The sequence below is a fragment of the Capra hircus genome, chromosome 16, assembly GCF_001704415.2.
Source record: "Capra hircus breed San Clemente chromosome 16, ASM170441v1, whole genome shotgun sequence".
NCBI classification, from domain to species: Eukaryota; Metazoa; Chordata; class Mammalia; order Artiodactyla; family Bovidae; genus Capra; species Capra hircus.
In genome coordinates this window covers 58,281,295-58,304,208 of record NC_030823.1, presented here as the reverse complement: position 1 = coordinate 58,304,208, position 22,914 = coordinate 58,281,295, and the positions used below count along the sequence as shown (strand labels likewise).

The 22,914-nt window shown below is 38.1% G+C and overlaps 1 protein-coding gene across 5 annotated transcripts in view; it reads right to left on the bottom strand.

The window, feature by feature from the left end:
* The window catches only part of RASAL2 (RAS protein activator like 2), a 392,645-nt gene that overhangs the window by 189,283 nt on the left and 180,448 nt on the right, over positions 1–22,914 (bottom strand). For all 5 annotated transcript variants that reach the window (XM_013970360.2, XM_013970362.2, XM_018060638.1 and 2 more), the window contains exon 2: positions 5,488–5,615. In XM_013970360.2, the coding sequence (XP_013825814.2) occupies positions 5,488–5,615 (128 nt within the window). The remainder of the gene's footprint in view (positions 1–5,487; positions 5,616–22,914) is intronic.

The following is a 22,914-nucleotide window of genomic DNA, read 5'->3' as shown; positions in this document are numbered from 1 at the left end:
CAATAAATAAAGATGGAATTTCACATTCAACAACAGAAAAGCATCTTACGGATTTTTTTCCACTTTTATTACCCAGTCTTAGAAAAAAAAATATGTTATTACACCTATTGTTGAGAGAAGACTTATCACATAAAAAAGAAAAGACAGAAGGTTCAGCTTCTTTCAAACTTAAATTTTAAAAAATGGATATTCAGGAATTAAAATTTATAATCTGGCTTTTTCAAAATTCATTGAACAAATATTTGTTGAGAATTTACGTATGTGTCAGGAACTGTTCTAAGCACTGAGGGGTGCCATATTGAACAAAAGAGACAAAATCCCTGACTTAGGAAAGGGCAACCCACTCCAGTGTTCTTGCCTGGAGAATCCCAGGGACAGAGGAGCCTGGCAGGCTACAGTCTATGGGGTCACAAAGAGTCGGACATGACTGAGCAACGAACGTTTTCAAAAGCTTATGTAAAAGAGACAATAAGCATGATAAATTATATAGTATTTTAGAAGGTGGTAAATAAAATAAGAAAAAAAATAAGATTCATGTAATTAGATCAGAATTTCTGAATGGAGATACAGGGAGGGATTGCAATTTTAAGTAATTTGGTCAGAGTAGCCATATCGAGCAAGTGATATACGAGCAAAGAGCTGGAGGAGGTGAGAAAGTGAGTCATGCAAAAATCTGAGAGAAAATTCAGGGCTAAGGTCTCAAGGTAGGAACATGCCTGATGTGCTTAAAACAGGGACAAAGTCATACCCAAGTAAAGGTGTATAATGGGCAGGTTGATATATGAGTCAAGAAAAGAGTTGTGTTGGCTTAAGACATACAATTAAGATCATCAGCTTTAGAGGGCTATTCGAAGTTGTAAGATTGGATGAGATTCCTAAAGAAGTGAAGTTCACGGACTGAACTCCGTAGCACTCTCTTGTTGAGATCGGGAGAGCAGGAGAGAAATCTCCAAAGATGACCCAGAAGGAACTGCCAGAGAGACAGGCAGCAAACTAAGAGAGCAGAGTGTCATGGAAAGCAACGAGAAGAAAGTGGTGCTAAGAGAAGGAATGTGTGACCAACTGCATTAAACGCCACTAACTTAAAGATGAGGCAAGACAAGCAGTGAGAAGTGACCACTGAGTTTAGCAATGTGGAGGTCACGAGTGAGCTAAACAAGCGTCATTTTCACAAAGCCGCAAAGGTCAGAGTGTAAAAGAAGTAGGTTTAAGAGAGAATGGGAAGAGAAGAATTAGAAACAAAGTGGCTAGAAGTTTTTAAATTTTTGCATGAAGAGGAGCAGAGAAAGGGATGGTAAATGGAGACAGAAGTGAGATTAATGCAGCCTTATTTTTTTTCTTTTACAATGGGAGAAATAATGGCGTGCTGATGGCAACAATCTAGCAGAGAGCAAAGAGTTGAAGATGTAAAAGAAATAAGGGAGAACTGCCAGTGAAATATTCTTGAATAGGCAAGAATGGGCACAGGGAGGGGCTGACAGCTGGACCCTGGGTAATCCAACCACAGTGAAAAGAGGGAAATCAATGTATAAGGAAATAGTTGCTGGTGGATGTGTAGGCATAGTAACAGAGTTCTCTCTTGAGTGCCTGAATTTTCTTAATGAAATAAGCAGCAAAATAGCAGCTATAAGTGAGGGTAGAGAAACATAGAGGAGTCAGAATATATGAGGAAATGTAAAAAAATCACCTCAGAAATCATTCTGGATTGTGCTACTCAAAGTACAGTCCAAGGTTCTATACTGTTCTGTTTTGTTGTACAAGTTGTTCGTTTAAACAATTTAACAACATAGAAATTAAGAAGTGTGCTTTGTGTTACCAGTAGATTTATCTCATTTTATAGCACACTCTATAAACATGTACAATTTTTGTAATTCTATTTCTTCTTTTCTTATTATGACTATTATTGGACTGCAATTTCATTTTTTTTGTTAAATCTAATAAAAAATTTGGACTTAGACTTTTGTCTTTTTAAAACTTCATTTTGCTTCACAATTCATATTATTGTGTTTTTTTATTCATGACGAGGTAGGGAAAAAATTGGTCCCTCACCACGCACAGAGTGAGAAGGACGAGTCCAGGAGAGTTGGACGGTAATTAGACTAGGAAATGTTTTGTGATTGCCAAGGAGCATTAGAGGCTCACATGAGGTTTGCAGCCATTAGTTAAAGACTATCAGTGAAGTGGAGTGATTCTCTCCGGACACATTATGCTGTGTGGAAGCAGAGCAGGATAGATGAGCAGCAGGATTTAACTGACCTATCACATTGCCAAGTGAATATGAGATGATGCAAAAGAGGGTGGGGGCAGCAAGGAAATAGTATGCAAAGCTTAAAGTAAGTGATCATGGAATTCAAGCTGGATGAAGAGGGAAGAGAGGGTAATAGAGGTATGAGGGACAGAAAAGTGACAAGATCAATGACCCATTAAGTCCCAAAAGGATTGAAAAACTGTTGGCAAAGAGGATGAGTTAGAAAGATTGCAGGTGATGGTCAAATAGTAAGACACGCACAGTTGAGAACGTGAAGAAGCTGTAGCAATGAGGCGAAAAGATTCTTGGAGGAGAGGAGTTTGGGAAACTTAGAGCCACTGTGTTGAAGGGATCATCTCTGCAGACACTGGAATCCTCACAAGTGAAGGCAGCAGTAGTGCTGGAGATAATGATGATGAGTCAGCAGCTAAAATCAATAAGAAATGAGGAGAAATGACGGTGTGGGGTGGGGCTAGAAGATGACTATAACATGAGACTCAGAGTTTGGACTTTACAGGGGAAAAGAGGGTGAAAAGACAGGAAGCAGCCATGAAAGGAGAAGGATGCCTACCACAGGCAGCCTGGTAGGAAGGCCCCGAGAGGAAAACAGCCTTCACTTGACAGGGCCTCACTCAAGGCAGTGTCCTCAGAAAGCTACAAGTTCTCGGGAGATTTAGAATCAAGGAACTCCTTCAGACAAGGGGTAAAAGAAAGAGCTGATGCGACTGATGATGGACTATCAGTTGCAGAGGGTGTAGTGAAAGGGTTTCAAGAGGCGGGAAAGGATGAGGGGAAGGCAGAGACAGAAAGGGAGTTTACAGAGTCACATGGACAGTGGAAGACAAGGGTGCCCCAGATGTCTAGGGCTACTCTCGATGGCTAGCATGCTGATGTCTGGCAGAAACCAATACAATACGGTAGCACAGTTATCCTTCAATCAAAGATAAGCAAATTTTTTTTAAAGGGATAAAGTATGTAAGAGATCATTTCAGATATCATCATTCCTCATGGACAGTTATTTTGTGGGACTAAAGGGAGTCCAAGCCTGGATTACTCAATTGATCAGTAATATTTAATCCATGGGTTACATCATGGTTCTCTCTAAGGCATGCTCCTGACCTTGTGCTATGTATCTTTAGGCTATTTGGTTCCTTACATTACTAAATTGAAGTAGATAAGGGCAAAAAGATGGTAAATGATACGTTCATATAACTCCATACTAACAGCTCTGATAAAAGACTGCTGACCGAGTAGATTGGTTTAAATGGGCATTCTGAATTATCTGTTTATTCAGATTGGATAATTAGAAATATTCTATACTAATATGCACCCTACCAATTTTTATTATGTAGCTACTTAACAGAAACAAAACAACATGTACTATCCTATTCCAGAAAGGGCTGACCTTTATTGAATTATTTTAATAAAATCAAATTTCATTATATGACAATACTGGAAAAGGGTCACAGGTAGGGAAATGGTAACAAAAGTAAGGGACATTTTCCAATGACTAGAGAAAAAGAATAACTAAGTCCATAGAGGGCACATTAGCCAGGCCCTTGCAAGTAAGTACCGCCTATGAAAAGATGAAAATCGAAATTGCTTTATCGGCATGACCTTGCCTTTACGATGTTAAAGAATGCTGAGTAGAAGAGATGAGAAAGAAAAGTACAGAGAAGGAGGAGAGAGAGAAGAGAAAAGGGTATAGGAATCCACAGGTAAGAATTAAGAAATGTATTTTTTGTGCTTTGCTTCAACTGAATTCACTTTTCTGGAGGGATGACTTATGGAACTAATATTCTACTTAATGGCTTTCTAATTATTTACATATGTTTTTGGCAATTAATCTTTCTCCTTCACTGAATGAGATCCCTTCTTCTCTTTTCCTCCCCATTATCCCTCTTCTTGGTCAAGATCATACTCATCATTTTTTTATGCTGTGGAGGTTGGGAGCAAGATGGTTTTCTGGCCCTACCAAGTCAACCATCTGATAAATCACCAAGAGGCAAACGAATTATTGGATGTGGAAGAATTTGTACACTGTAACAGTTTGAGGAGTAAAGTAATAATGGTATATACATAAGTTCAAGGGTTTTTTTACTTAGAAGCACAGAAAATTTACCTAGAACTCAGTGTCTGTACTTAGTACATTCTGTCTCTCCAGATCTATTCTTTGCCCTTCTCTCCCTTGCTGTGCTTTACAAAACAGATTTCTGGAACACATCAAAAGCAATCTTTTCCTTTGGCTTTAAGTTAGGTTTGGCCAGTAGGTAACTGGCAAGAAATCAGAAAGCAGGAAAAGAGAGCAGGCGTGTTTGTTCTCTAGTGTTTCCTCCCTGCTGGCCATTTCTGTTTTGGTAGAAGTTGTGTTTTCTTCTGTACAGCCACAGCTACTGCTATTGGCCCTCTTGTGCAACTACAGTTCTCTGGGTTCCAGAAAAACTGCTCCTTTCCCTTGCCCTGAAGGTCGAGGGTGATAACTGCTTTGATGTATACTTTATCACCCTCTGGTGGGTCCCTTTTGTTGCCATACCTCTGTATACTCCCTTCATTAAACTTCTTTCAATTAATTTGCTGACTGTGCCATTAGTTACTTGTAAGAAGCAAGATTGATATAATTTCTAACAGCTGTGCTGGGCTTAGTTGCTCAGTCATGTCTGACTCTGGGTGACCCTGTGGACTGTAGCCCACCTCTGTCCACGGGGATTCTCCAGGCAAGAATGGAATGGGTTGCCATGCTCTCCTCCAGGGAATCTTCCCAACTCAGGGATTGAACCCAGGTTTCCCGCAGGTGAATTCTTTACCATCTGAGCCACCAGGGAAGCCCTTTTAATAGCTGCTGCTGCTGCTGGTGCTGCTGCTGCTCAGTCCCTTCAGTCGTCTCCGACTCTGTGCGACCCCATAGACAGCAGCCCACCAGGCTCTGCCGTAGACTGATATAATTTCAGGGCCAGGTCTACACAATCCAACTCATTCTCACTCCAAATTACTCAACTCAATATCTCTTTCACCATCCTGTAGTGAATATCCAGCCCGGTCTTGTTGAAGTCACTGCTTCATGACAATCACGTATTCATCAAGACGACACTGGCAGCGCTTTGGAACCACTTACGAGTCTCCATTCATAAAGCCTCCATTTTCATAAGTGTAACTCATCAGGATGCAAATTTAAAACTAGATTATTTTAGGAATTTGGTCAGAAAAGGGAAGCAGCTTTTCTCAGTAACATCCAACCTCACCTCCTTCTCCTTGTTGAGCAACACCAGCTGGCTGTCTGTGAGGATGCAGTACTTCCGCTCCCATGTGGTCGTGTCGGTGTAGGGTGACTGGCCACAAGACAGACGGTGGGTAGGTGGCCCTTTCACATCTGTGTGACAGACACAAAACAAAAGGGACAGATCACTACCATGCTTCGTAAATTCACGTTTCAAATGGAAGATGCTTCAAAATCAAGGAAGGTGGTCTAAACATAAACTTAAAATTCCTCTGAAGAAAATATAAACAGTTTTTGACAGAGGGAAGATTTTGCCCTATAGTCTGCAAAAAAAGAGGGCTGAAACACTTTGGGAAGAATTGTTAGCACAAGTTTGGCATGGTAATCACCAGTGTATATGCACTAAAATAATGGGAGATCACTTCAGGGCAAAACCAGTTATCATTCAAAAGAAAGAGGTGGGGGTGACTCAGAGACAAGAATAAAGGATAGATCTCTTTCGGAAGAAGATGCTGCTTGCTGCATGTACACTCAAGAGTACTGCTGAGCTTGAATTGAAAGAGTGAAGTTATTGGCAGCCTACATCTTCAAAATGGCTGTATTTTTGGTCAGCTGTAAGATTTTAGAACTGGTTAAACTATAGCATCATATTACCACTAGAGGCCAGTAAGATCTTGAAAACAGATGATCTAAACATATTACCCTCATGTTTCTTAAAGGTGGAGGCATACAATATAATACCTAAGTTAAATGTTTCAGCTCTTCTAGAAGTCTCATCTGCTATGTTACTTTTTTCTTTTTCTTTTATTGAGATATGACTGACATGTAACACTATATTATTTTCAAGTGTATAACATAATGAGTCAATTATTTGTATATACTGCAGAATGATGACCATCCGTCACCATAATAAGTTTTAGAAAATATTTTTTCTTTTGATGAGAACTTTTTGATTTACTCTCCTGGCAATTTTCAAATATTCACTACAATACTGTAATCGCCACGCTGCAGATGACATTCGCATGGCTTATTATAAGTGGAAGTTTGTATCCTTTGACCCTCTTCACCCATCTCACCCACCATCCTCTTGGAGATCATCACGCTGTTCTCTGTACTTGTGAGTTTTGTTTTCTTTATTTTAGATTTTAGATTCCACATATAAGTGACATCACACGGTATTTGTTTTTCTCTGACTTATTACATTTAGCATAATACCTTCAAGGTCTATCTATGTTGTCATAAATGATGAGATTTCATTTCTTTTTCAATGGCAGAGTAGTTTGCTATTCATCCACCAATGGGCACTTGGGTTATTTCCATTTATGACTATTATAAATAATGACACAATGAACACAAGGATGCATATAGCTTTTCCAATTAGTGTTTTCATGTTCTTTGGATAAATATCCAAAAGCGAAATTGTTGGGCTGTATGGAAAAGGAAATGGCAACCCACTCCAGTACTCTTGCCTGGGAAATCCCACGGACGGAGAAGCCTGGTAGGCTGCAGTCCATGGGGTCGCGAAGAGTCAGACACAACTGAGCGACTTCACTTTCACTTTTCACTCTCACGCACTGGAGACAGAAATGGCAATCCAGTCCAGTGTTCTTGCCTGGAGAATCCCAGGGACAGAGGAGCCTGGTGGGCTGCTATCTATGGGGTCGCACGGGGTCGGACACAACTGAAGCGACTTAGCAGCAGCAGCAGCAGCAGCAGCAGCAGCAGCAGCAGCAGCAGCATGGTAGTTCTATTTTTAATTTTTTGAGGAACTGCTAAACTGTTTTCCATAGTGACTGCACCAGTTTACATTCCTACCAACAGGGCACAAGGGTTCTGTTTTCTCTACATCTTTGTCATCATTTCTTATTTCTTGTCTTTTAAAAAATACCCATTCTCATTTGGTGTGAGGGATATCTCACTGTTCATTTTGATTTGCATTTTTCTGATGATCAGGGAAGCTGAATACATTACATATGTGTTGTCCATCTGTAAGTTTCTTTGGAAAATTTCTGTTCAGATCCTCTGCCCATTTTTCAATCAGACTGCTGTGGGTATTTTTTGTTTGTTTTTTACTCAGTTTTATGAGTTCCTCATATATTTTGGATATTAACTCATCAGATATATGATTTATAAATATTTTCTCCAGTTTAGTAGGTTGCCATTTCATCTTACTGATGGTTTCCTTTGCTGTGCAGAAGCTTTTTATTTTGATATAGTCTTGTTTGTTTATTTATTTTTTATTTTTTGCCTTTGCTTTAGGGGTGAGATCCAAAAAACTCACTTCAAAATTTTTTTAATATGAACTGTTTGGTCATTTGGGCTATTGAAAAACTTGAAACATATCTTAACTTTAAGTGCATATTAGATCCATTGAGTAAGGTTTTTATGATGTTTCAAGATATATCAAAAGTTGTTTAGCCATGAAGGGCTAATTCCTCTCAGAAATACAGTGTAGGAAACATTTAAAATACATTACTTATTACTATTTAGTTATTACATTAGAGGAGCACTTCAAACTGAAGAAACTAAAAAACAAATGCCCATGAGTGCAGGGGAGTCGTAAATATCAATAACAAATAAGTGCATTTTATCTATTAGGTGAGAGTCTTCATTACTATTACTTTCCATAGACTTTTAGTCTTTTTATCACAGGATGATAGGTATTCCTGGTACTGACCGACTTCAAGGAAATTCAAATGATTTCCTAGATGTTTTACGCTATAATCACTCAAATAAATATGCATAACCATAGGCAGAAAGTAAACAGGTCAGTGTTCAGGGCATTAGGTGTATGTATGCCTCTCTTCTCACAACCCCATATGTGTCCAACATTGGCATCGGTGCTCCTTCTGGCTAATTTCATTGCTCTCTAAAAAGTCTATCTAAACTTGCTGCTTGGCATGTCTAGGGAGCTCATCAACTACCCTCCAAAGTAACTCAAGATCCAAGAACCAATAATGTTACCAGGGCTTGGCTTGACATGTTTACTAATTTTTAGAAGTTCACCGTCTTTCCTTTTCCCCTTGTTTTTCTGCTTCTATCTCCTGCGAACTTCGCACACCAGTACCTGCTGCATAGGAAGCTTCTCCATTCCACACCAACTCTCTCCTCCCTTCAACTCTTTCATTTCAAGCATTTAAAGTTTTGTCTATACTTCAAATTTTCCTAAAATTATCACAAAAAGCTTTAAAGGAATTAATTCAGTAACTCTTGGCAGATAAAAGATTCTTGCCTGAACTTAAAAGCCATGTCAAAGCTGATTTTCTTCACACAATTTGGATAAACAAATGGGTTACATTTTTACCACAATGCAGACCTATTTTTAGAGTCAAATACCAAGATCACTTAAACAGAGAGTGATGCACCTACTTTATGTAGAAATGTGGTGGTTTTGTGGCCTAGACAAGTTTTCATTCAAATGACTAACCTTCTTATGTAAGTTGGCCATGGATGACCTAAACTGCCCCCTGCAATTTAATCTGAATCTTATGATCCAAACTGAGCAAGAAGATATTGATAGGCTCTGTCCATAAAAACTAGAATATGGAAAACTGTATTATAGCAGGAAACCCAGGGTTCCTGACAAAATATAAATCTGCCACCAGCACTGAATTTAAGAAAACCTGAATTATCTTGCCTGTGTCAACCTGAGTAATTATCTTACAGTCTCCCTTTAAAGCTCTCCCCTTCTCCAACTTGAGCTTCGCTCCCAGTTTCTTCATGCTATTGTGAAACAAGACAATGTCTCATAAAGCACGTTGGGGACCCTGAGTTACTCCTCTCCAGTGTTAAAGGTAGAATGAAACAGGAAGCAGTACTTCTGCATTTTAGTTTCTCTGCCTGTCTAAATTAGGAGGTTGATTAGCCATGTCATACATTTTGTAGTTTCACATTTTTTCCTACTATCTGTGGTCCACATTTTGATCACTTTACAAGACTGCATTAAAAGGAAGAAAACAAGAAGTCAGAATAAGTGGGATTTTTTGTTCTCTTTAGCATTTCTGGGTTAAGGTTTAAAGGGCATTTTAAGTAACAATCTAAATATTTCTGAAAACCTATGAATTTAATTTATTCATTCTACTGTGTCCTCATTTCCATAGCTAAATGAAGGTTTAAGAGTATACTTGTAAAGCCTGTTTACTGAGACTATATTAAATTCAGGACAAACTCAGATTGTTGCCTTATTTCACTTTACCAAGTATATCAATCCCTCCCTCCCTCCCACTTGCCCTCATTCCCACCCTCTTTTTCTCTAGCTCTCTAATTTCTGACTTTCAATTGCATTTAGTATCTAAAATTCACTACTGAATAGGGTAACAACTTTAGAATTACAAATAAGAATCTTAACAGCAAAACTGGAAGGAAATTTTAGATTTGTGCTGTCCAATTCCTGTAAGGATACCAACGATACTGGATGCTACCCTTATTACAAAAGTTGAATAATTTTAGAAACATTAAAAAGAATCAGAATGAACCCCATTGAAAAAGTACTTGAGACTGGATATTATCATGTAGACTAATAATTTCTAAAATCTTTGATCTCATGATTCCTTTACACTTTGAAAACTGAGGACTTCAAAGAATTTTTTTTGTTTATGTGGGCTATATCTATCAATATTTACCACACGAGAAATTAAAACTAAGAAATTTTTAAAATATTTATTCATTTAACAACAAGAACAAACCTACTGTGTGTTAACATAAATAACACATTTTTGATGAAATGCAACTATTTCCCAAAACAAAACAAAATAATTAGTGAGAGGAGTGACAACATCTGAAGTTTTGCAAATCTCCTTCAAAATTGAATATAGAATACACCTGGGTTCTTATATTTGTTGTGATATTTAATCTTATGCTTTACATTGTTTTGGTCTAAGTATAAGTGAAAATCTAAACACACAGATAAACAGTTGGAAAAGGGAAAAAATACTTTAATAGCATTTTCAGATAAGTGCAGGTCATGTCTTTCAGTTGTTCTTTCAAATAAAAGTGGTGTTCCATGAAAAACAAATGGTAAGGCTAGGTCCCAGATCACTTTCCATTAATGCTTTCCCCGGTGATAACTGTCATACTTCAGAATGCAACTTAAGTGTACTTCCCCTCTCATCATACAGAATGTTAAAAAGACATAAACTCCAAAGGTTAATATGTAATAAAATTAAAGATTTTCACTGAGTTCTCAAGGATATCCTTAAGGAAAACTGGCTTTTTTTCCCCCTACTATGTGTGGCAGAGAAGACTGCATGACTACTGGCATAGCTGGGTGCCACAGCCTTGATTCCTACAACTGCATCAACAGTTTTGCTTATAACTCCTTTTGTATCAGAGTAAATGTCAACACAGTAAAAAGAAACAAAAATAATTTTAACCTCGCAGATCAAGGGGACCCTCAGGTTCTAGGGTCCCACAGACCATACTTTAAAAACCACCGCTTACATAATAGGAAGGCAACGAAAGATTCTAAGAAAATTTGGCAATAGTTTGTAAGATGAAGTAGGGAAAAGACCAGAGTTCTTATACAATGAGTAGGAGATAAATGTAATGGCCGGGGCGTGGGATGATTAGGGTCAAAGACTGGTGACAGTGGAAAAAGAAAGAAAGGGACTATGTGAGTCAAATTTTGAAACAGAAATCAACAACGCTGGTAACTCTCCAGCGGTTTATGGGGAAAGAACAGCACAAAAGAGCTGAGAGAATAAACAGCAATTAATATAAATACAGATTTATAAATACTCATATAAGACAGGTTCAGTTCAGTTCAGTCGCTCAGTCGTGCCCGACTCTTTGCGACCCCATGAATCGCAGCACGCCAGGCCTCCCTGTCCATCACCAAGTCCCGGAGTTCACTCAGACTCACGTCCATCGAGTCTGTGATGCCATCCAGCCATCTCATCCTCTGTCGTCCCCTTCTCCTCCTGCCCCCAGTCCCTCCCAGCATCAGAGTCTTTTCCAATGAGTCAACTCTTTGTATGAGGTGGCCAAAGTACTGGAGTTTCAGCCTTAGAATCATTACTTCCAAAGAAATCCCAGGGTTGATCTCCTTCAGAATGGACTGGTTGGATGTCCTTGCAGTCCAAGGGACTCTCAAGAGTCTTCTCCAACACCACAGTTCAAAAGCATCACTTCTTCGGCACTCAGCCTTCTTCACAGTCCAACTCTCACATCCATACATGACTACTGGAAAAACCATAGCCTTGACTAGACGGACCTTAGTTGGCAAGGTAATGTCTCTGCTTTTGAGTATGCTATCTAGGTTGGTCATAACTTTTCTTCCAAGGAGTGAGTGTCTTTTCATAACTGCAGTCACCATCTGCAGTGATTTTGGAGCCCAAAAATATAAAGTCTGACACTGTTTCCACTGTTTCCCCATCTATTTCCCATGAAGTGATGGGACCGGATGCCATGATCTTCGTTTTCTGAATGTTGAGCTTTAAGCCAACTTTTTCGCTCTCCTCTTTCACTTTCATCAAGAGGCTTTTTAGTTCCTCTTCACTTTCTGCCATAAGGGTGGTGTCATCTGCATATCTGAGGTTACTGATATAAGACAGGTTATATAACCGTAATTCTGCTTTTGTTTCAGCAGGAAAGTTTAAAACACAGATTTTTCAAAAAAAGGCATACAGAAAATCCAAAAGGGAAGCTTTTAAGCTTGAATTTAATTTGAAGGATTCACTGCAATCCATTATATCTACATCATTTCAAAACAGCATTGAAAATACCATTATATTTTGTCTACCTATAAACCTAGAAGTCAAACTCTGGGCCTCTTCAAATGCTAATATAAATTTAGTAACTGCTTGACAAAGAAACAACAACAACTAAAAAACTTCTCTTGTATGTGTAATCCTTCCTTGTAACTTCCTCATACCAGAGAAAGGAGCAAAAGAGCCTATCCCATCATTTGATGAAAAAGAGGAACCAAAATGATATGATAGAGCTGGAAATTCCATTAGGCTTACCTATAAACATCCACAAAATAATTTTTCTCTTACAGAGTACGCATCTTGTCTCTTCCAGGCTTTGGGAGCATCTCAGAAAGACTTAAGAGGAGAGTAAATAAGGGATCTGATAGGAAGCAGAAAGAGGCATAGAGGAGAACGGAAAAGAACAAGTCTATAATCCAAATAAGGAGAGTGTAAGATAAAAAGCTGTTTGAGAAATTTCATTTTTGTCTATCACAGCTCCTCAGAAGTTCATCTGAGTTGTTTCTAACTTACATCCATTTACTAACTACAATGTTTTTAAAAATTCTAATATTCTAAATTAAATGCAACTGGTAAAACTTTAAACCTATTTAAAGTTTTGGCCAACCAAAACAAGCTTTACAGAGGATTCTATAACGAGAAACTTCCAGTTAAAACAACCCTAATGTTTCATTCACTCTCAATAGTTTTTCATTAATTCTTAGTACCAACCATTAAAAAAACACACACATAGTTTTGGGAAATCTACCTATCAGAGGGACAATTAAAATACATTAAAAGAGAAACACATTTCTAACAAGTAGCTGTAAACTGCACAGGTCTGAACTGCTATAGTAAGATTAGTATTCTCACTGCTGCTGCTGCTGCTGTGTTGCTTCAGTCGTGTCCGACTCAGTGTGACCCCATAGATAGCAGCCCACCAGGTTCCCCCGTCCCTGGGATTCTCCAGGCAAGAACACTGGAATGGGTTGCCATTTCCTTCTCCAATGCATGAAAGTGAAAAGTAAAAGTGAAGTCGCTCAGTTGTGTCCGACTCTTCGAGACCCCATGGACTGCAGCCTACCATAAGAACATGTCAATTTCCCTAAAATGACAAAGGGCTATTTTCTGTTTCACCAAAGTGTTCAGAACAGTTTAATTAGAAGTTCAAGTTTAAATATCATTTATATTAATAGGTCAACTAACATGCTGGAAAAGGTCAGTTTTCATTCCAATCCAAAAGAAAGGCAATGCCAAAGAATGCTCAAACTACCGCACAATTGCACTCATCTCACACGCTAGTAAAGTAATGCTCAAAATTCTCCAAGCCAGGCTTCAGCAATACATGAACAGTGAACTTCCTGACGTTCAAGCTGGTTTTAGAAAAGGCAGAGGAACCAGAGATCAAATTGCCAACAACCACTGGATCATGGAAAAGGCAAGAGAGTTCCAGAAAAACATCTATTTCTGCTTTATTGACTATGCCAAGGCCTTTGACTGTGTGGATCACAATAAACTGTAGAAAATTCTTCAAGAGATGGGAATACCAGACCACCTGACCTGCTTCTTAAGAAACCTGTATGCAGGTCAGGAAGCAACAGTTAGAACTGGACATGGAACAACAGACTGGTTCCAAACAAGAAAAGGAGTACGACAAGGCTGTATACTGTCACCCTGCTTATTTAATTTATATGCAGAGTACATCATGAGAAACGCTGGGCTGGAGGAAGCACAAGCTGGAATCAACATTGCTGGGAGAAATATCAATAACCTCAGATATGCAGATGACACCACCCTTATGGCAGAAAGTGAAGAAGGACTAAAGAGCTTCTTGATGAAAGTGAAAGAGGAGAGTAAAAAAGTTGGCTTAAAGCTCAACATTCAGAAAATGAAGATCATGGCATCCGGTGCCATCACTTCATGGGAAATAGATGGGGAAACAGTGGAAACAGTGGCTGAGTTTATTTTGGGGGGCTCCCAAATCACTGCAGATGGTGATTGCAGCCATGAAATTAAGAGATGCCTACTCCTTGGAAGGAAAGTTATGACCAACCTAGATACCATGTGAAAAAGCAGATATACTACTTTGTCAACAAAGGTCCGTCTAGTCAAGGCTATGGTTTTTCCAGTGGTCATGTATGGATGTGAGAGTTGGACTATAAAGAAAGCTGAGCGCCCAAGAATTGATGCTTTTGAACTGTGATGTTGGAGAAGACTCTTGAGAGTTCCTTGGATTGCAAGGAGATCCAAGCAGTTTATTCCAAAGGAGATCAGTCCTGGGTGTTCATTGGAAGGAATGATGTTGAAGTTGAAACTCCAATACTCTGGCCACCTGATGTGAAGAGCTGACTCTTTTGAAAAGACCCTGATGCTGGGAAAGATTTTAGGCGGGAGGAGAAAGGGACGATAGACGATGAGATGGTTGGATAGCATCACTGACTCAATGGACATGAGTTTGGGTAAACGCCAGGAATTGGTGATAGATAGGGCAGACTGGTGTGCCATGGTTCATGGGGTTGCAAAGAGTCGGACATGACTGAGCAACTGAACTGAACTGAACATGCTGTATTTCTTAAAGGCAGTTCTTTATTTTTCTGATAAATAATAAAATCCTTGCCCTGCCATAAAACTTTTAAAAATGTGGTGGGTGCTTGGCTATCTTCTACAGGCAGTCTCTGCTACAACAGAAAAAATGTTACAGCTGTCATGTGGAGATAATTTTTAATAATGCCACTAACTGTAGCAGCTGCTCAGTAGCAGCCCACTAGATATTAGAGCTAAATGACCAAATTATTTTACAAATGTGTTAATGCTGTCTGCTGGAGACCTAGTGAAGCTGCCATCCATTACCGCCATCAATACACTTTGTGACTCTGCTTCACTCTTAAAGGATGGACAGGAAACACACAATCTAACAGGACACTAAAACGAAACCTAATTTTATTTTATCCCCCTGCTACCTTTCCACCCTCCATATTCTGTCAAAATGTCAGAAAATATCCTGTTTCCAGAAGAAACAAACAAAAATGTTCTTAGACTGATGACCATCCAAACACTAAAATGACTGTCTGTGAATTCTGCTTTGTCCTGACATACTATGAATTTTTAAGCTGGCAAGTTGCGTTACAAGGCATATGGATCAATGGCCCCAGTAGATTTAAGTATGGTCACACTCCCCTTAGTGAATAATAAAGATACTTTTGATAAAATATGTTTAAAATAAAAAATTAGGCCATAAATGTTTACCTTTATGAAAATACAAGTCTTACCATAATTTCCCTATAAGGTCATAACTATCTTGTCGAAATGAATTTACATTGTCTTTTAACCTAAGCTAACTATTTTATTTTCCTTCTCAATGAGGAAGGCTTAATTTTCATGCTACTTGATCACTTGTGTCTAGTCAGGAAATCCCCTATGCTCACTGTCACCTTTTTAAAAAGAGAGGACAAGTAAGAGATAATAAAGGATTCTGGTGGATTATTTCCTCTGGGTTTCAAGGGCTTCCCTGGTGGCTGAGTGGTAACGAATCTGGCAGCGAATGCAGGAGACCCGAGTTCGATCCCTGAGGCAGGAAAATCCCCTGGAGAAGGAAATGGCTACCTACTCCAGTATTCTTGCCTGGGGTCACAAGAGAGTCAGACACGACTGAGTGGCGAAACAACAACACAGTCTGCAAACAGGCTCTTTGCTGTCTCCTCAGTCTCAGCAGCATCAGGGCCTAAGCAGGGGGTGATTCTAACTCTGCTCCATCACAGTTGTTTGATATTAAGTGCCCTGAAGGCATGACTGACAACTTTCTTGATCAAGGCAACACTTTTCTTTGTAGAAGAACTAATTTTAGTTTGGGAAACAACTCCTATGATGGGTCCACCTTGCTTCTCCCTTCCACATCATTAGTACACAGTTTACTAATTGTACCTGGTCACACATGCCATGAAGCAGCAGGCAGAGCAGATCATTTCATTTTCCTTCACTTATCACATATGCATTAGAAGAACTAAGTCCCATAACTGCCATATTGGACCAGGCACTCCTAAAGAGACAGGAACTATACGGCCTGGGTAACCGAATGGAATGGTAGAAATGATGCCACGGTAAGGTGACAAATGGTAGTCAATCACGGCTTGTTCTTCAATCCCAATAAGACCACTCACATCCACGGTTTTCAGAAAAACAGAAAACACTCAAAATAATTCATTTGTATACTCATCCTCGGAAGGAAAAAAAAAAAAAAAGGTCTATGTTCAAGTCTTCTTAAACAGTCAAGCACTGTGCAAATTTAAGAGAAGTGTAAAAAAATAGTAGCCTGGCTCTTAAAACATAACCATGTTGTTGTAGAAATGATTAAAATTCAAGCTCTTTTTTATACCTCATGTTCCTGTTACTGGTAGAAAAATGAACTAGACGAAGAATTAATCTCAAACAATATGTGCTACTCATCCTTCTTGCTATATTTTGTACCTCTTCCTATATTAACCTACCCCTACGCCTGCCTGTTTCTGAATTGAATCTCATTGCTTTCCTTTAGGGACAGCTGCTGTGGAGAAAGAATTAGAGCTTTTAAAAGAATGTGATTCTTAGAGGAGAAAGGAAACAAAAAGAGTAAATAGTTCACCACTATTGAGAGATCAGTTTCTGGGTTTTTCACAATTGGTTATACAGCCAATACTGTGTCATTATCTCACTCTCTAGGGGAGCAGAAGAAGAAGACAGACTGAATTAAAAAATAAAACTTGCCAAGACTTTGGCAGCGTTAAAAAAATGTCAATAGCTCTACCCCTCTCCACAGTATCAAATGGAATAGAACACAGACCTAAATATGCAGCTTTTCTGAATTGTGATCTGTTTGAACCACAAATCACTGAGCTTACAGTGAAAACCATCAAGGGGATATCACAGGCCTCGCTAAGGGATCCCATCAGTCACTCACTGCTAAATCAACAACCTGATTCAGTCAACGAGGTCCTGACAACTCTGCTGACTTACGTGAGAAGCAAAAAACCTTTCTTTTCATCAAAAAACCAATGACCACAAATGAATAAGAGGGAGCAAACAACTACAATATAAGACTATAAAGCAATAAAATGAAACGTTTAGCACTTTTTCTTCAATACAATCAACAGAAATAGAACATTCCTCTTATCTAAATCTAATTTGTTTCTGAAAGTGTGTTGGATGGCAAATTTTCATGTACCGGAGACTATATCCTAAGTAGAAATTGAATAATTCAATTCAAGCCCATCTAAAAGTACCAATTAATTTCCCCAGATATTAAGCATTCTTTAACCTGCATATGCAACCCACAAAAAATTTCTAAAAAGTTTCTAATTTCTAAATTAAAAATAAACATACAAAATCACTTAATATTTAATTAAGCTATTAGTGAATATGTTTCTGCATATATTTGGTATTGGATAAAAGTTACACTTTCTTTTTTTACTGCAAACGTGCTCTCTGAGGTAGAAAAACAATTATTTGTTTGCAAAAGTAAAAAGAAAAAACAATTATCTGAATGCAAATATTAACTATGAGATTACAAAAAACTGATATCATTTTCATTTTATTTTTTCTCACAAATAGGTAAAAATAACTGTATAGTACATCAGAACATGTGTACAGTCAAATTTACATTTTTTAACTTCTTGTCTTTTGCGTCTCAGTCTTTATCATTTCCATCTTTTCTCCCAAGATAAGAGCTTTTCTAGGCTCACCTACTTTTCACAGGCTTTTCCATTATCTTAAAGATATTTAAATAAAATGAAACCCTTAAATAACATCATCATGGAACACAATCCTGTTGTGAAAACAACTGATTCAAGGACAATAGTTTACTCCATATTCCCTCACTCAGATTAATGTGCAACTTAATGCTTTTGGCCAGAACACACACGTAAGTTTCTTTCAATGATATTTCAATGTGAATAGTCAATTTTAGGTTAAAAATTTCCAAGAGATTGCACCAAATATTTAAATGGTGAGAGTTCAAGATATCGAGGGATACATTCACATTATAGATACTAAAGAGAAAGAAATGAATATAGGGAAGCAAATAATGATGAAAATCAAGTGGGAGTAGAAATTAAAAAAATAAAGGTCAACAGGATAAGAAATGCATAGAAGAGGAAGAGGGATATCCTTTGGGAAACAAATCAGAGTTGAAAGATATCTTAAAGGTCAGTAAAAATACCTCTTAAATTCATAGATTAATAAAATGAGGCTCAGAGATATAAAATTACTTGTTCAAAGAGATACATTTAGCGCAGCTATCTCAGAATTTAGTCTGACTTATAAACTAGGATTTTTTTTCTAGCGCATCATAAAGCTTCTCCTTGTTTTTGTTTCATTTGGTTTTGGTTGCAATTCAGTAAGCATTTATGTACCGTGTGTAAACACTATACTCTATACTACAGATCTAACAGTGCACAAGACAGACCAAGCCACTGAACTCAGGGAATTTAAATTTAGTTGAGGGGAGACAAACACTGTACAATCAGCATGTGGTTAACAATTATGATAAACACTATTTAAAAAAGCAGTATAGGGTGCTGTAAGAGTACAGAATGAGAGCTATGGATTTAGTCTGGGGCATTACAGCAGCTGAGAGCATGGGTAGTGGTGTGTCAGTATGGAAGGGAGTCTAAGTATTAGCATTTCAGGCAAATGAAATCATAGGTCCCAAAACCCTTGAGGAATAAAGCGGCTCTGCTCCTCCAACAATCTGAAAAAGAGGACCCTAAGGCAGATGCATGCGAAGCAAGGAAGAAAGTACAGAATTAGGGGGTTGCTGAAATAGCAGTTCAGCTGCTAAAGAATCTGCCTGCAGTGCAGGAGACCCTGGTTCAATTCCTAGATCAGGAAGAGCTGCTGGAGAAGGGACAAGCTGCTACCCACTCCAGTATTCTTAGGCTTCCCTTGTGGCTCAGCTGGTAAAGAATTCTCCTGCAATCTGGGAGACCTGGGTTAAATCCTTTGGTTGGGAAGATCCCCTGGAGAAGGGAACAGCTACCCACTCCAGTATTTTGGCCTGGAAAATTCGATAGACTGCACAGTCCATAGGGTCTCAAAGAGTCAGACATGACTGAGCGACTTTCACTTCACTTCACTTCACTTCAAGATCACTCAGAGACCTATACACCAAGTTAAGGATGTCAATCTTGATCCGAGGAAGGAAAGGAAATCCCTGGGAAGGTTGTAACAGGTAAGTGACACCACTGACTCGCATTTCTGTGAAGAGGTGAATGGGCATTTCCTTTACTTAGATGAAGAATTCTGAAAGATAAGGTTTGAGGGAGAAGCTGATAGATTTAGTTTAGGTTATATCCAGTTAAAAAAAAAAAAAAAATCAGTCAAAAGCTTGATTTGCCTGTCTAAGTCCAAAACTTCTAACTTTGGTCGAGAGAAGAACCTGGAGTTTCTTCAAAAGGTGCACAAGTGCCTTATGCAAATTTCACTTCAAGAAATATATAGAAGCTACTGGGATAAAACGGCAGACTGAACACATATAATTTCAGTCCTTCTCAAAACCCCACAAAACTACAGTGAAGATAAATTTATACTTATATGTAGAGACAGCAATAATAATCCACAATGATAGAGAAAACAGAGAAGAAATAAGTGAAATTTTAGAAGCTATAAAGAATATATTCAAGTGGTAACTGCCTTAATCAGGCCTGAGAAAACTGAATCCTGAGATAAGGCTGAGAAAACGTAAGAAACTACCCAATTTATACCAGAGAATCTTCAAAAAGTTCAGGGATAGGCCAGCACTAGGTATCTCTCAATGGGAAGAAGAGATGGTCTAAAATAAGAACTAGATAAAGCTGATTGAAGAATCAGAGACCCCATAAACACAGAAAGCAAACTGATGGCTACCAAAGGAGAAAGATGGGGGTGGGGACGGGAAAAATTAGGAAACTGGGAGTAAAATATACACATGACTATACAGAAATGAGATAAACAACAAGGACCTACTGTTTAACACAGGGAACTATGCTCAATATTGTGTATAATCTATATAGGAAAAGACTCTGGAGAAGAATATATATTATATATGTACACATATATTTACAATCACTCTGCTGTATACCTGAAACTAGCACAACACTGTAAATCACTTCAATTAAAAAACAATCAGAGTCCTAAGACTCTTTCTCTGATTTTTTTTATCAGTAACTATCCCCACATTGCCCTTGCCTGGAAGACTAAAATAAAGAGTGGACTAAAGGATGAGTCACAGGTGAGAAAAGCGTCCTGAAAACGTACAAGGGATGCTAAGAAATGCTTTCTTCAAAGTTCTCGTCACCTGGTCCATTTGTCTCTCATAACTGGCAGACAGACTTTTACTTACCAGGCAGACAATTACAAAAGCACTCTGTGGGAATCAGATCAGCTCAAGAGAAAAGAATCAGAGATACTAACCAAAGCAGCTCTCCCAGCCAACAGCCCACCCAGATCACCTTGCAGTAAAGCCCTCAGTGGACAAGGCCCAGCCTCATACGGAGATCTTCCAGGCAATTTCCTCATATCCCGTTCTTAATCTGGAGCAGACAAAGATTACCAGAGATCAGAGGAAAGCTGTTGACATGAGAAAATAGAGGTCAATACAGAAAAAAGACAACTTGAAGGACACATAAGTGATGTAGGAGAAAAAAAAAAACAAACAGCCATCATTATCTCAAAGAGATATGAGAAGAAAATAGCATCCACAAAAGAAAACAGGATAATTTTCATAAAAAGCAACATTCATAAAACTAAAACAGCTTTTGTATATTAAAAAAAATCATAGAAAAAAATGTAGAACAAAACTCAATAATACAAGTGGAAGATAAGGTTCAGAAAATAATCCCAGAAAGTAGAACAAAAAGACAAAGAGATGGAAAAGAAAAAGGAATATTGAATAGTGGTCTTAAAATACATGTAAGTATGATAGCAAATAGATGGGGAAACAGTGGAAACAGTGACAGACTTTATTTTGGGGGGCTCCAAAATCACTGCAGATGGTGACTGCAGCCATGAAATTAAAAGACGCTTACTCATTGGAAGGAAAGTTATGACCAACCTAGACAGCATATTAAAAAGCAGAGACATTACTTTGTCAACAAAGGCCCATCTAACCAAGGCTATGGTTTTTCCAGTAGTCATGTATGGATGTGAGAGTTGGACTATAAAGAAAGCTGAGTGCCGAAGAATTGATGCTTTTGAACTGTGGTCTTGGAGAAGACTCTTGAGAGTCCCTTGGACTGCAAGAAGATCCGACCAGTCCATCCTAAGAGTGATCAGTCCTGGGTGTTCATTGGAAGGACTGATGTTGAAGCTGAAACTCCAGTACTTTGGCCACCTGATGAGAAGTGAACTCCTGGAACACTAATAATGTTCTGCTTCTTCAGCAGTTACTCAGGTATGTAGCCTTTATGTAAACTCATCAAACTATACATTAAGCTGTAGGATTGCACACTTCTGTATACATTATATTCCAATAAAAATTATCTTTAAAAAGATTCTGGTTCTTCTGTTTGTTAGTTGTGCGGCCTTAGACAAATTACTCAACCTCAACCTAAGTAAACCTCAATTTCTTCATCTTTAAAGTAAGGATGACAGAACTAGTCCCTTAGAGATTTTTGTGAGGTTCAAATGAGGTAACACACATCAAGGGATTCACAAACTGCCTCACACCTACTAAGCACACAATGAAAGTTTGTTAGTATTATTGTTAATCACTTGGGCATTAAAAAGGTAGAGGAAATTACTATATGGTCTCATTTTAAACAAATCTAGAAGTCTAGCTCATATAAAAGCTCATATAAAATATCAATTTAGCTCTGCGTGTGTGTGAGTAGAAATATTTTTTTAAAAATACATGAATAGTAGAAGATAGCTCCAAACAGTATTTGAAACTATGTTGTCTATTTATATTTTCATATGAGTATGTGTGAATGTATGAATTTTTATAAAATCTGAAGGCAAGTAGTAGAAAAAGTCTAAAGGAGCTGCAAGTAGATGGCTGCATGGTACAGAAACTAGCTGCAGCAATGGGCATGCAAGCTAACTTGCTCTTTGGAGGTCAGTCCTTATAGGACACACTTGTAACTATGTTCATCTACTACTTTAATTTAAAATTAAATTTTAACTATAAAAAATTAATTTTAAAAAGATTAAATTTTAAAGTAATTTTGTTCAACTAAAAAATATGTAGCTAGGTGCACCAAAGTAGAAAATGATTGGAGACAAGTTCTAAACTTAAGTTGATCAATATCAAGCTGATGGACAAGAAACAAAACACATCAATACATCTATAATTTAACTTCTCTATCATGGTACAGAGTGTGGGTGGTATAGAAATGCTAACTTTGAGTCCACATATGCTTAATTGTCTCTATTAATAGAGAACCACCTGTTACTAGGGAACCACCTATTTTTAACTAGTTCAAGTCTACTTAAAGACCCTAGGAATCAAAAATGAAATGCTGTCTATAAGGCTTTAAATGTATTTGCATATGTGTGTGTGTGTGTCTGTATAAATATATAGCATTTAGAATATTGAGTTGAAACTTAATACTCTTCATATGACTCTCTAAGGTTTTAATTTCTCCCAAAGATAAGGATAAAGTTCAAGTTTGTTTTAGAAAAGGCAGAGGAACCAGAGATCAAATTGCCAACATCCACTGGATCATTGAAAAAGCAAGAGAGTTCCAGAAAAACATCTATTTCTGCTTTATTGACTATGCCAAGGCCTTTGACTGTGTAGATCACAATAAACTGTGGAA